At 47.1% G+C, this 14,479-nt stretch overlaps 1 protein-coding gene across 1 annotated transcript; it reads left to right on the top strand.

Annotated features, from left to right (window-relative positions):
* Positions 1-1,598: 1,598 nt before the first annotated feature.
* On the top strand, positions 1,599-14,143 carry LOC309675805 (uncharacterized protein; the record flags this gene model as incomplete). The annotated part of the gene is made up of 5 exons (XM_082488200.1): positions 1,599-1,624; positions 7,881-7,930; positions 9,631-9,665; positions 13,119-13,307; positions 14,000-14,143. 5 exons carry the CDS (start codon positions 1,599-1,601, stop codon positions 14,141-14,143), a joined length of 444 nt encoding a protein of 147 aa, XP_082344326.1.
* Positions 14,144-14,479: the final 336 nt, after the last annotated feature.

The following is a 14,479-nucleotide window of genomic DNA, read 5'->3' as shown; positions in this document are numbered from 1 at the left end:
ATAAATCGCCTAGCTGAACTTCTGGAAAACACCGCTGACGGGAGCCACTCAGGCACAGCTGTAGTCTAAAGCATTGTTTTGTCAACAATCAATGTAAAACATTCTTTTTTCAACCATCCAAACCCAAGTTATCAACCGAGTATCTGCCTACCTCATCAGCAGGATTCAATGCTGCCTCTCAAGGCATCGTGGTTTCATCCACTGCTGAATTGTACTGACTTTTGGAGGCTGCTCCATCAGTACTAGTAGTAGGCACCAGTATTGAGAAGCAGCTTGTCAGATGCAATTAAACAGGCCTGGAACTTCGTAACATGTTCACAAATAATGCCTGCATATGGCAAATCCCTCTACATCTCAGCTGGATTTGGAGAGCTGCTGTACCCTGGGGCATCTACTGATTTACGCTCCAGTCTGTCGCTGCAGGACCTGCAGCCAAGGGATGCTGCAGGACCAGGTGATGCTCATTTGGGCAGGGTTACAGACAAAGTGTCGTGTTTGTGCACAACCTTTAGATCAGATGGCACAAGGGTAGTCCGTACGCAGCCACAGCTGTTTATCCTCGGTCGTGTTTGGCTTGGAGGTGTTTGATCTGTGATCTCTTCGCAAACAGAGCTCCCTCCCTCTGCTATCACACTGCCCTCAGCTGCGGTAAAGGACTGCAAATTACAGCCACCAGTGCTGAAATCTGGTGTGGGACTGCCTAGCTAAGTGCAAAAGAGAAAGGAAGGAGGGGGCTGCTTAGCTGGGACCTTGATTGTGGTAGTGTACATCTATCTGCAAAACCACACATCACCAGGGGACAGCACATGCTGTGAAACTGTCCGGTTAACCACCCGACACTTCTTACCTCTGTATTTTGATAAAATTGCTGCAGACACCTGAAGTCTTAAAGAGATTTATTTTTTCTTCTTTTCCAGCAATGTACTGCAATGACAATGTGTGAACTAAAACATACTTATTCCCTGAACCATCAGCCCTGCAAATTGCATTTCTGGTTCTTCTATTTTTCTTCTTCCGTGTAGCTCAGAAGGAAGAAGAAGGGATAAAAAAAGACGATAAGGAGAGAAGGAAGCAAAACCAGATTGCATTGGAAAGCTTCAGTAGCAAAGGCTGTGGTTTGCTGGGGTTTGAAGTGTTTGGGTTTTACCATTTGGTCTGTCACACCATTTCGCAGAAAAGCTTGATGGCAAGGCACGTGGTTTCCTCTTGCTGAGAGCGCCCCAAGTTGCTGTTTCAGTCGAGGGATCCTAGAGGGAGTCCATGCTGCAACCTGCTAGTCACTTTATGGAGGCCACCACCAGCAGCACACCCTTGCCGGCCCTGGTGCCCCAGGAAGCCACGTCACCCATCCATTCCCCTCCCCTCTTCCTCTCCCACCCCCACCCGATAGTGCTCGCCTGCAGTGGAGGCTTTGGGTTTTGAGGCTTTTTTTAGGTGCACAATATCTGGGTGCTGCATACATGTACTGTGCAAGAGATAATGAGCCTCTTTGGTCATTGAGTTTCACTCTGTAACACAGCCAGTACAGAAAACAATTCAGCCAGCAGGGAAACCACGCCAACGTTGGCTACCCAAGGGTGCAGAGATCCAGTGGAAGGATGGGAAACTGTCTACCAAAAATAAGGTAGGTTCAACACCATTTTATATTTGGCTACTAAGCAAGAGGGCTAAGAGAGTGATTTTATGAAAAAGAGGACTAAATTATACCTGCAATGAGTCAACCTTAAGGCACCAAGAGGAGCCTCTTGATTAAACAAAGAATTTAGCAAGCAAATTAAGATGAACGATATCATTCTTTGCATGTCAAAGAGTATTGCCCCAGGATGTTTTTTGTGGAGGTGACTTCATCCGTAGGCTGTCAGCACTGAGAGCCGCCTGAAGGGAGGAAGGGTGGTACAGGTGAGGAACACGAGAAGCAGAGAGTACTTGTCATCTGCTCCAGGTTTTCAGGCAGGAAAACTACACTCAGAGGTTCACCTTGCCATCTCTCATCTGTTGGCACCATGTCTCATAAAGACAACCTTTTATATACATAAATAGATTAAATTATACAATATATTTAAATGGTGTATATGGTGCATATAAACATACTATAGTTATGTACAACAGTGGTTAGGAATAGATTGTCTCCTAAGGAGCTGTGAAGACAGAAGAGGATGCTCAGCAGGACCCACCTAGGACAGGCAAGGTGCCTTCGGCGCCATCTGTGCTGGAGATGCTCAGTGCAGGGACCCCGAGCACTGCCGGGCACCGGCCAGGCTGCCCCTTGGCTACGGCTGACAGGCTGTCATCGCTGCCCTCCCTGGGGCGAGGGTTTCCAGTAGGATTTCCCACCGTTCAGCACGGCACTCTTTAATGTCACCCATAGAAAAGGGGGCAAATTATATTAGAAATTTCCCTTTTACCTGGATGTAGTAAAGCACTTGGATATTTCTGAGTTTATCCCATCCAAACAGGACATGCAGGAAAGCTTGGGCCCTTGAAGCAGCACATTGCAAAGCAGAGGAATAAAGTCACGCAGCTGGAAATTTTTAAATGGTAGCAATGAAGCCCCTCCAACAAAACTGGCTGGACCCAGCAATGACTTTTTTTCACTAATGCGAACAGAAAGAGGATTGCTTTGGGAAAGCAGCAACTCACATGCTATCCTACAGCAGCCCGGGATTTTCAAGGAGGGTGCCTAACCCTGTGTGCCTAAACACTGTGAAAGGGGGAAGGTGAGAGGCAGATCCCTGGACACAAGCAGGTGTGAGCTGGCACCACAGCTGGCAGTGCAGCACGGGGTGTCCGGGGCTGACCCAACCAGGCTGGGAGACCCCACCACAGTGCCATAGCTGCACATGGCGCTCTCGCCCTCCAACCTTGTCGTGTTGTGGCGCGCAGTGGTGTTTTGTCTGGCCTGGCAAGGCCACAGGCATAGGAAAAGTCACCTGGAAAAGGCAACACTGCTTCAGAGCAGCAGGTGCTGGACGGCTCTGCCACCCTGGCATCCAGCCCCTCTGGCCATTGCTTTGCTGGGTGTTCGTATTGTCACTGCTAAATACTCTCCTAGCTTTTGGTCTGTGCCTTTGTACTTCCAAGGCACTGTCATCAGGGCTCTCCGGTAACAACTCTCCTAGTAGAAACAACCAAAAAGTCACTACATGGACAAATGGTTTACTTGAAGGCCCTCAGAGAGGAAAATCCCCTCTCTTTCCCATTGTCTTCTCGGTAGATCAAAGAAAAAGCCGTGCAACCTCTAAATAGAATCATAGAATCATAGAATCATAGGGTTGGAAGGGACCTCTGGAGATCATCTAGTCCAACCCCCCTGCCAGAGCAGGGACATCTTAGAGCAGGTTGCACAGGAATGCATCCAGGCGGGTTTTGAATGTCTCCAGAGATGGAGACTCCACCACCTCCCTGGGCAGCCTGTTCCAGTGCTCTGCCACCCTCAAGGTTAAGAAGTTCCTCCTCATGTTTAGGTGGAACTTCCTATACTCAAGTTTGTGCCCGTTACCTCTTGTCCTGTCACTGGGCATCACCGAAAAGGTACTGTACACTCACTGCTTACTTGGTCTTAAGGAGCTCAGATGAGGCACTCGGTTGCCAAAATTAAATGTTCTGCTTGCTTCCAAAGACAGTGCATGCCTCACCTCCCTGCAGGCCTGTGGCCAGAAGTCTCGGGCATGACAGCTTTACCCAGCCTTGAGGGAAAGGGCAAAAGTCCCCAAAACGTGAAGCCTTGCTCTCAGAAGCAGTTTGAGTCAGCAAAATCCACGTGAAACTGGTGGGTCCTCACCTGTGGCAGCAAGGAGCAGTGATGAGCTCAGGTGCCTGTTGGATCTCAGCCCCAGACTCAGCTCCCAGGCTTGCTGAATCCCCCATTGCTTTAAGTTCCTGTGTCACACGTAAAGATGGGACTTCTGCTGCTTTTGAAAACATTCCCAACTGCTTTTTAGGAGCAGGAATCAGGACTATGTGAGCAAGTTTTTCATAAAGCAGATTTTTCCTGCTAGCTGTTGACGGGCTGCGAAACCCGTCTCCCCCATCAGAGGGGAGGGAAGGAAGGTCCACTGCCGTAAAAAACAGCACTGGCACAGTGCTTTGTCACAGCAGCTCCACAACCTGCTTTCCTCACTTTCAAAAACTCTTCTGTAAGAAACCAGTGTCAGGAGAGGTAACACAGGGAAAGCATTAACTAGCTGCCCTTGCAGGACAGAGAGCAATTACAACCCACCTCCTCCATCTCCCGTCAATTAGCAGTGCCAGCTCGCCGTGAGTTTTGTGTAGCACATCACTCCTCAGTCAGACCTACCTGGTTGCTGATAAAGCTGGATCTTTCTGAAAAATGACAGACCTTGCAGAAGTTCAGAGGGATGGAGAAATGACGGGAATGGGGTGGGGTTTTGGTTTTTTTATTTCTTTTTCTTGTTAGAAAACTGTCATTCCTGTGCAATGACTCAGCCTCCATGCAAAGCTCTGGTGCTGCAGAGGACCAGCCCCAGCCACGGCAGTGTGAGAGGCAGAGACCAGGTCGGCCAGGAAGGGCTCCTCTGCTCCACGGCACAAGGCAGGCTCACAGTCAGGCTAAGGCAAAAGCTCAGTTTACGACATAAAAGTTTATATGTATCTCTTATACATATATATGTATATGTTTATATGTATCTTTAGATACTTGTACTTGGCGTACAAGTATCTCAAGGGTGGGTTGAAGGAGGATGGAGCCAGGCTCTTTTCAATGGTTCCCAGTGACAGGACGAGGGGCAATGGGCACAAGTTAGAACACAGGAAGTTCCGTTCAAATACACAGAAAAACTTCTTTACGGTGAGGGTGACAGAGCACTGGCACAGGCTGCCCAGGGAGGGTGTGGAGTCCCCTTCTCTGGAGATTTTCAAGACCCGCCTGGATACAGTCCCGAGTAATGTGCTCTGGGCAATCCTGCTTTAGCAGGGGAGTTGGGCTAGATGATCTCTAGAGGTCCCTTCCAACTCTGAAAATTCTGTGATTCTGTGATCTCATAGCAGTCAGCCCATCCACGCCAACCTGATCCTGCATTCCTGAAGGCACTTAGAGCTGCTGTGGGATCAAATCCATAGCAATTGTGCTAAGGTTCCCCAAAGCACCCCTGTTTCTTGTCTTAGAGACTAGGCACATACCCACCTCCAAGAATCCTCCCCAAAGCTTTTTCTTATGCTTTCACAGCTTATATTGTCATAAATCCAAACTCCTAAGGAATGAGGCTCATGCACTCACACCATCCAGCCGTCAGCATCTCTCCTGAGTAGCTTTAACCAGATCTGGAAAAAATCAAAGTAGATGGGCACCTGCAGATGGGGGAGTGTCTACAAGGCTTGGGAAAATCGTCAGCCAGGTGGAGGAAATAACCCCAAGTTATCAATCCAGTTAGACTGGCAGGCAAAGTTCATCAGCTTGAGGTGAATGAGCCCACCTGTAGGTGAGGACCAGCCGTGGCCAGTGGGGTCACAGGGAGGAGGGTCCGGGGGCAATTACAGGGCAAGCAGGAATTACAACGTACTGAAGCAATGGGGCATTGGGTTTTCTTTGTCAAGCAGCCAGCCACAGAGCAAGGGTGGCACTTTTTTTTGCTTGGTCAGATGGGGTTTTTTTGAGGGTTTGACACTTTTGTGTCAGAGGTAGAGGGTTTAAGGAGCCAGGGTGGAACCGGCTATTTCTGGAGGTCCAGCTATTTCTGGAGGAAGTTCTAGTTATCTCTGGACCTGTAACCCTTCTGGTTAAGGGAGACCAAGTTAGATGGACATAGCAGCTGCAGCAGCTCCCCACTGAAGTCCTCCCTCCTGAAGGCCGGTGCTGTCATGTCCCATAGCAGATCAGAGGAGCATCCTATTTCTGAAGGCAGGTGAGGTTGGCTCCGCTCTTTAAAAAGGTGCCTTGGTGGATGTGTGTGTGACCTTACCAGCAGCATCCCACTATCTCCGCCCAGGAAGTCCCCCTTCGGGGACAGAAAGGCCATCCACCACCTGGTCTCTTCTCACTTTGGTAGATAGGTCTGAAGAAAAATCAGACTGAAATCAAGCTTAGTTTCAGGTGTGCAAAGCAGGCCTGACACAAACTCGAGCAGGTGGCTTAATACTGCAGCTGCTGGGAGAAGATGTTGCAGCTGGGAGCTGAACGATTTCAGACCCCACCATTTATCCATGACCCCGCTGCTTCCTCTCTATTTAATTTCTTGACCCTCTTTTCTTCTTCCTATATATCCCCAAGTCTCTTCATCCCTTCCATTCGGAGAGCTTACTTTTTGTGGCGCTTCTATATTTAGCTTGACCACTTCCCGAGCGTGACAGCCTCTGGAGCCTGCAGAAGAGCTCTCACAGCTGCTCTGCAAACAGCAAAGTGAAACTAGAGAAACAAAGAAAATGAATTCTGCCTTTGTTTTTCTTTTAATAGTTGAGTCACGTTTCTCCTGTTTTGAGACTGCTGGCCAAAACTATTTCCCAGCATTTTCACTGATATAGCTATACTTATTGCCTCCAAAAAAAACCCAACAAGAGCCAACCACCCCAAAAACCCTCCGACCGCAAGCAAGTTGGGCTGTCCTCGTCTAACTGCTGGGCACCTGCCTCAAAGGAGCCAGCGTGTCTGTAGTACGAATACAGATGCTGAGAAATGCTTTCAGTTCTCAGACCACACGGCATATTTTCCCACAGGAAAACGTATTATTGACTAAATAAAAGGACTTTATCAGATAGGGTTGTGTAGCAGTTTACAGGTCTAATTTCCTACAGGATCATATGCTATTTATCTTTTGATAGTCCAAGGGAAGACCTATCCAAGACCAACAGCCTTTCCAATCGAGTGAGGACTAAAAAATCAGAAACCAACTGCATATAAACAAGAAAAAGTGGAATAAATAAATGATCAGAAAACAAAAAAACACCATCAAACTCATGATATCTGAACATTTACGATATACTCCTAATGTGAATTGTGTATATTATAAACATACATAAGATATACGTAGATATTTTATTTTAAATGTATCTCATAGGATTTCTAGGACCAAATTGTGTGAAACGTTCACCCTGGCATCTCCAACCAACCTAGAGGAGTTTATGCTCGGTATAGGTAAATCGCTATATACAATTCAAAGCAAACCAAATAGGCCACATCTTCATTCCCAGTTATAAGAAAATAAATCTAAATTCTCCCACTAAATAGGAAGTTGGGATATTGACTAATATTTTTGAAGCTTTCTGCTACTCTAATAAGAACACCAGGGACACATGCAGAAAGAAATTATTTCATGCTAATTGCCAAACTTGCATAGTATATGAAATTACTAAGATCTAAGAGCACATGTTTAGCAAGGAAAGTATCAAGAGCAACAAAGAATGGTGGCATTATCTATTTACCTCCAGTAAGAGGTAAGAATGCATATGCAAACATAAAATTAGAGACTGACTCATAATATACCTCCACCGGCAAGTTGGGCACATTTCCCAACTTCATACAACTTGGCAGCTTTACAGTCCCTTAGTGCCTTTTCATTATAGATGTAAGTCTAACATATAAATATCAATACCACATTGTAAAATGTTTGTAAATTATTCTACAACCTTTTTACAAGCACAACATTGTAAACTATAAGCAACGGTGCATGCTCCAGCGAGCCTAGTTGATTGATTGCTCCTCAAAACCGCAAACTTTGCTGACCAACTGCCAGGCTCCCCAGGGGGAGAGAGCGGCTCTGCTTCGCAGGAATGGCCAAATAGCTGTATCGCCTGCCGTCAGCTGCCGGCTTGTCCCTGCCACCCCTCCATCTGTGGACCTGTGATTTGTGCCTCTCCTCCCCTGGGGCAGGGAGCGAGGACTAACCAGCGCCAGACCTAACCTGCCCACCCTTATCTCCATACCCTAGGTGGAAAGTGCGCATCCCCATCAGGAGAAAAAGATACTCCCACAAGGAAAGTAAGTAACGAGGCTCCTCCAGCACCCCGGAGGTGGGGGTGGCACGGCACGGTGTGGGTGGATGGGGGCACGGGGGACCCCTCTGCCAGCACCCAGCATCACTGCGGAGGCAGCCAACGGGCACAGGCATGGCCGTGGGGCAGCAGCCACAGGGAGGCATTTTGCACCCCAGCCGGGGGAAACCTGCTTACACCCAGAGGGAGGTACCTGCCCTCTTGCTCCCCCACCACACTGCATTATTTGGGGCCTCTTTGGGTTTTTTTTTTGGTTTCTGGAGAAGGCAGCACAAGGTGGCAGCCGTCCCCTCCAGCCTCCTAAACCAGATGTGCCTCAGCCACCACCTCGCAGCCGCCTCCTGCGATGGCGAATTCGGCCTTGGTACATTACAGATGTACCTGCAGGCTTGCAAGCACCCGAACCACCGCGGGGGAACATCAGCTTCACAGGGTGCCTGTGCTTACGCCCCAGCTTCGTCCCCTGCAAACGAGGGGAAGAGGCAGCCTGCCGGGGGCTGCGGGAGGGAGGGGGCTGCCAGCACAGGGCCGGGTGGCACGCCAGCCCCCGCTCCCCGCACAAGCACAGCTTAGGACTTTCTCTAAGCATGCGTCAGTATGAGGCATTCTCCTCATAAAAGAGTTTCTGCATGTTTAATATGCAAAGCGGGAAGGCTCGTGTAGTCATCAGGATCACGTGCGTTCACGTGAGTCACGACATCTCGGTTTCGGTTCAGACTGCTGCCTTTTCCATCAGTGGGTAAAGCCGTTCACGTAGGGGCTGGTATAATACTTTTACCACTTCTACAAGTTGTGGTATTTGCTCAGGGAGGAACAGCTTCTTGTTAGTCGTGTGCATCGGCAATTTCATGGCAGTGTCAAGGCAGAACAGTCATGTTGTAAAACACTGCAAGTTCTCTAAGACAGCAGCTTTAACACAATATTGAGAGACTGATGTCTTTCCTTCAGTCAGGCTGCAAAACAAGTACACTTAAAAACGCCGTTATCTTGGGCAAAAGTGAAAGCTCAGCTCTGAAATTTTACAGGCGCGATGAATACTTCAGTCGACCTTATAACAAGCACCAGTTAGGCAGATAAAAATAAAGCTGAGAGAAAGAATGATGGAAACGACAGCCACCTGCCGTTTAGATGCTTACGGGACAGACAAATTTCCAGAAAAGCCCCAGCCTGCCGAGCCCGTGTGCCCAAACACTCGGTGCACGGTCGGGCGCGTGGCACATCACGTAGCGCCTCTGCGCCCCGGTGCCTAGCCAGCCATCCCGGGCACAGTTCAAGCTGTGTCGACCGTAAAGCTGAAATACGATCAGAGAGCAAGCAAGAACAGCCATTTCTAAGAGAGACATGTAAAACTAATTCCAGTTAAGTTGGAAAAAAAACAAACGCAACCAGCAAAAAAAACCCCAACAAGGTTACACATCTAGGTTTTGTTAAGATTGATGAGCAGTGCTGCATGATCTAAGTGCATGTTAGACTAGAGAAAAGATAAATATTGAAAAGCCATCAGATTTATTGAGCCCTCAGAGATTCAACACTTTTCCCAACTAATGTCATACTACCTCCTGCTTTTGCATAGCCTGTGTTCAGTCTGTAGCTAAGTCTGAGTAAATCCTGTGCTGCAGAAAGTCCTTGTGTCCTGTTTCCATACCAAAGGATGACAATCACGTGTGCTTTCTTCCTTTTCCCCAGCGCAGACCTGCAGACATCTGTCAAGTAACATCAAGGTAATGACTAAGAGTGAATGTTTTTGCTGCTCTGCAGGGAAACTCAGTCCAAAACATCCATGTGTCAGAAAGACCAGGTGTCCATCACGTTCCTACAGGAGAGACAAAAGCTCATATCTGGGTTATTTGCTTGGGGTGCAGAAAAACATCAGTTTAAGCCTATGTACAAAATAAATGTATGTACGTAAACAATAACGACGATAAGCAGCCCCACTCTCAGGCAGCCAGTGGCCAAACAGACTGTAGCACTCACCTGTAATTTCAGAGGCTGAGTGTGTCACTGCCTCGAATCAAACAATTCAGGAGGCTGAACCTTGTGATCATGTCCTAGATGAGTGTCCCCAGCCACAGGGAAATTTATGGCTGCGGTGGTACTTCTCTCTCCTCCTCCCCTTCTCTCCTCAGCTTTCTGGTAGACAGCGTAACCTCTCTTGCCTATAGTTTCATCAAGACTGGCGCATTTCCACAAAAAGTTTCAGTTTCAGCGTAACATCTTCTAATAAAAACCCATTTAAAGGGACAACTGCCAACCAGCTTTAGTAGTAAAACCAGTCTCTAGTTAAAAAACAAAGGGAGATTTAATACTTGGAGGCTTAAAAGTTTTGGTTGATCTTTCCATTGTAAAAAAATAGAGGATGTCTCAATGAATGGCTAAGTCTCTGTTGGGACAGAAGAAGGTTTCCCTTTCCGACAACCCACTGCCTCCAGAAGGAACAAAAGGAAAAAAAAAAACCCAAGAACAACAAACCACCTGCACTGTCAAGTTGAACATTTAGTTTCTTATAAACCAGAAAGGATGGAATGGTTGCACTGCAGGAGAGGAGACACTGGTAAGACTGGCATGACAGACACATTGCCCAGTCTGTCTTACTTCCCTGCTTTGGGGTTAGATTCAGGAGCTCTGGCAATGCTCCCCAAAGGTAATTTAAGAGGTAACTATATAACCTGGTGTGTGCCCCGCTCCTCTGCCTAAACTCACGGGCCTGGAGGCAGGGGTAGGGGAGCAGCCACTTCCCAACTGATGCACTTCATGGTCTTGTGTACTTGTTTGCCTGCGTCGATACACTGGGCTCTGAGAGGCAGCAGCTGAGTACCTGTGGTTTGCTACCTCTGCTTTCTAAATAGCTCATTTTAGCAGCGAGTAGGTGAAATTGCCTCTTAAGTATCCAATGACAAACAATAACTAGAAGCCCTACGTACCACAGAACAGAGTGCTGCCATTTAGCAGGCCAACCTGTTTGGGTTTTTTGTTGTTTTTTTTGGGGGGTTGTTTGTTTTTTTTTCTAGTAAAGATGACATCAGTAAAACAAAAGTTGGTGCCTGGCAGATATGTGGGTGTTTAGCAGAAAATTTTGGAGAGTGGGCAAGATGACAGAATAGGGTGTGATTAAATGAGCTCATCGTTTGTACATGTGAGTGTGGGGTGGACTGTGGGGGAAGAGAAGAGGAGGGGGTGGATCTGTAATAGGGAACCTGCCAAGTAGCTGTCTGGGTTTGAAAGTTTTTGGTGTCCCAAGTAAAATCCCCAGAGTGTGGTTTGAAGACTGTCCTGGGCACGTTGTTCGTGCAATAGGAGAGCCGTCTCTTCTGAGCATCAAACTTGTCCTGTGAATAATGAAATACTCAAACAAAATCTCAAGAGTCTTCATGCTCGCTCCTCCTGCACCATCAGCGTGTGGGACAAATCGCGCCACCTCTGCGTTTCAGTCTCCCCGCTGATAAGAGAAGGTTGATGATAACAGCCTTTCAAAACCCATAGACTGGAAGAGTTCTGGAAAACATGGCTCTGAGTAAGGCTTGGGTGGATCAATATGTTGGAAGAGGCAGTCCAGACTTCACTCAGTGGATTTGGAGCCAGTCACTCACAAAAATAAAGAGCCTGCCTGGTCTCATTTCGCCAGCACATTAGGAGAAATGCTGCTGCCCTCCCAATTCTTTGCAATAGTGGCTAGGGAAGGAGAGAGACATGCCTCTGCAGATAGGTAGGGAATTCCTTTTCTTAAGCAAGTCCACTCTGATTTCTCTACTCCTTGAAACTTCTGGAATTTCTAAATCTCAAAATTTTACAAAGTCTCAACTCAAAACTCAGGAATTATTTTCAGTGAAGTGCCCCCAAGGTCAGGTCTTTCACACCAATCAGAATCCAAATAGACAAAATGATTTATGTAAGCTGATTTATGTAAATCCAAGAGAGATTCTGGAGGAATTTTGTTCTCACAATTATTTCTCGCTTATAGCTTTGAAAAATAATAGCAAACCCTCCAGGTTTATTAACTCGTGGGGCAGAGACCTCTGTTCCACCTACAGAGTATGAAAGGTACCTACAAATATCAGCATGAACTCAGCAACATCCACTTAAAATACTGCTACTACTGCAGACAATAACAGATGTTTCTATACAGCCCGTACTTACTCGCTGGCTTTATTACCCAAACCAAGAGCATCAGGGCAAAAGAATTTTTAACTTCTGGCTCCAAGTACTTAATCAGTTCACGTGGTCCCTTTAGATTTAATGAGTCATCCTGCTCGCTATTTAGATACACAACCACCCACAAGGCATTAGCAAACACCTTCAAGAGGCAAAAGGAACGACAAGTCTAAACAGAATTGGGAAGGCATGTACCCACACGGTCTTACCTCCTCCTTCATTAATGGTTCTTCCTTCTTCTCCCTCTGTTTTCAAGGAGAGCATTGGACAAGGGCTGCCAGGGAGGGCGTGAGCCATTGCTGCAGGGCCCTTTCCAGGACAGCGCATCTCCTGCGCACACACACACTTGGGGTCTCAGTTGACTCCCACACCCCATGGTCTCTCTGGCAGCTGGCTGGCACTCCCTTGGCCCTCCCTTTAACCCCTTATTTTCCTATGCTTTTTACTCTGCAAATCACCCTGACCCTTCCCTTTAGTTCCTTCCCTAAACATCCCATAGTAAGTCTTGTGTAAACCCCAAATACTCTCTCCTCACATGCATCCATAGTACGTCCCATACCCATAACTCCCTCTCCACCTCCATCTGCTCCCACTCACTCGTTGGGGGGATGTCACCCTGGGTTCACTGGGATTACAACTCTCGTAGGACAGCCCTGGGGGGAGCCAGGGGTGATTTGGGTTCCCTGCCTGCCTTTGTGCCACTGTGCTCCCTCGTGTGTGTGTGGTGATGAGCTTTTTATCATGTAACATACCACTAGGCAGTGCCAACCTCACAGCAAGTATCAGACCTTCACTCTCCATCCGCACCAGGAGTGCACGCGTTGTTGGGTGCTCCTGGTTTCCAGCCACAGCCCGTAGGGTAGGGAAATGACCACAGATTTACAAACCATTCCCAGTACTACGTACACTGGTCAACACCACCGAACGAGCAAGCACACAGTCTATACCAGATTTGTTCACGTTGCAGACTTCTTCAGGGTATAACCATGGTGAAACCTCTCTCTTTCTCTCCCCCCCCACCCCAGGAACATTCTGCCAAAAAAGATTCTATGAATTCCAGCGAACTGTGGTACTCTACTGTCAGCCACGATGTAAAACATGAAGCCTCTGCAATTATCACCAATAATCAGACAGAATATGCGCTTGTCAATGTGCCCAAGAGGAAGGAAAATACCATCAGCACTGAAGAGAACAGTGATTATGATTATGTCCTGGTAACTTAGAAAGGGACACTTTCTGCTCCCAAGGCACTCTTTTAGTTGAATGTTTAAGCCAGCAGTATGCAGCCGTGCTAACCACCGTTCCTGTGCTGTCATGTCTTCAAACAAACATCTCTCTCTCGTTACCAAGCTTACTCATTAGGACACATCTGCCGGTCATTTCCAGTGAGACAAATCTGTCCGTGAAAAGGTGATCAGAGAAAGAGACATGGACAAGGTACAGGACTTGACAATTAAAGCAAGAGAAATCAGTAGGAACTGCCGTTGTAAGACAACGTTTCTCTATAGAAAATTAGGTGCTTCATTACTACAAGCAACTGAGGCTGCACATTTTTCTGGACTTTTACAGTACTTTTTTTTTTTTTTTTTTTAAGAGTCTTATGGAACTACTAATTGAAGCCCCACAAAATGCAATAATAATATCCCTTGTTGGTGGTTTTCTTTGTTTGTTTCTTTAGAGGTGGATTGTGTTTAAAATGAAAGGAGTAGACCCTGTGCTAGGTACACTTACTCTCTTTTCTGAAGTTTCTCTGGCCTGCTTGATATATACCATTATATATACCATGATACAATGTACAATTTGGATACATAACTAATTTATCAAATTGCCCCCCTCCCTCTTTTAACATAATAGTACTTGTCTTAGAATGAAGTCTTAATAAATTTTGAACTAAATTTTGAAAAAGCAACAAACTGCCCGCAAAGCAATAATTCTAGCCACTTCAAACCACTGCCATGTAGAAGACTATGAAATCTATGTAGACCCTGATGCTGCACAGGCAGCGACTGCACACCTCACAGTAGAAGATTCCCAGGTGTTGCCTTTGTGACATAGCGCTTCCAGCTCCCTCCTGCTGGAGTCCCAGAATTTGGCTCTCTGCAATGCCAGAACAGAACCTCCCTGTAGCCCATCACCCCTTTGCAAGCAGCACTTGTGGACACACGCACAGGACTGAAACCAGTTATTCAACGGTTCACCAGAACTCATAAACTGATTATGTGCCTGTGTTCTTCCTTAAGCGTGTTTTGTTGGGTTTTTTTGCTCCCCCCGTTTTGGTAATAAAACAATTTGGAAGAAAACGTTGAACAGTTTTCCTGATTTTAAATCCTCCTCTGTATGTGATCGCTGGCCGCAGCCCTGGCTTTACAGTGCGGTGCTTTTGTGC

The sequence above is a fragment of the Vanellus vanellus genome, assembly GCF_965231255.1.
Source record: "Vanellus vanellus genome assembly, chromosome: 1".
Taxonomy (NCBI): Eukaryota; Metazoa; Chordata; class Aves; order Charadriiformes; family Charadriidae; genus Vanellus; species Vanellus vanellus.
The sequence above is the reverse complement of the archived record's forward strand: the minus strand, read 5'-3'. Positions and strand labels throughout refer to the sequence as shown.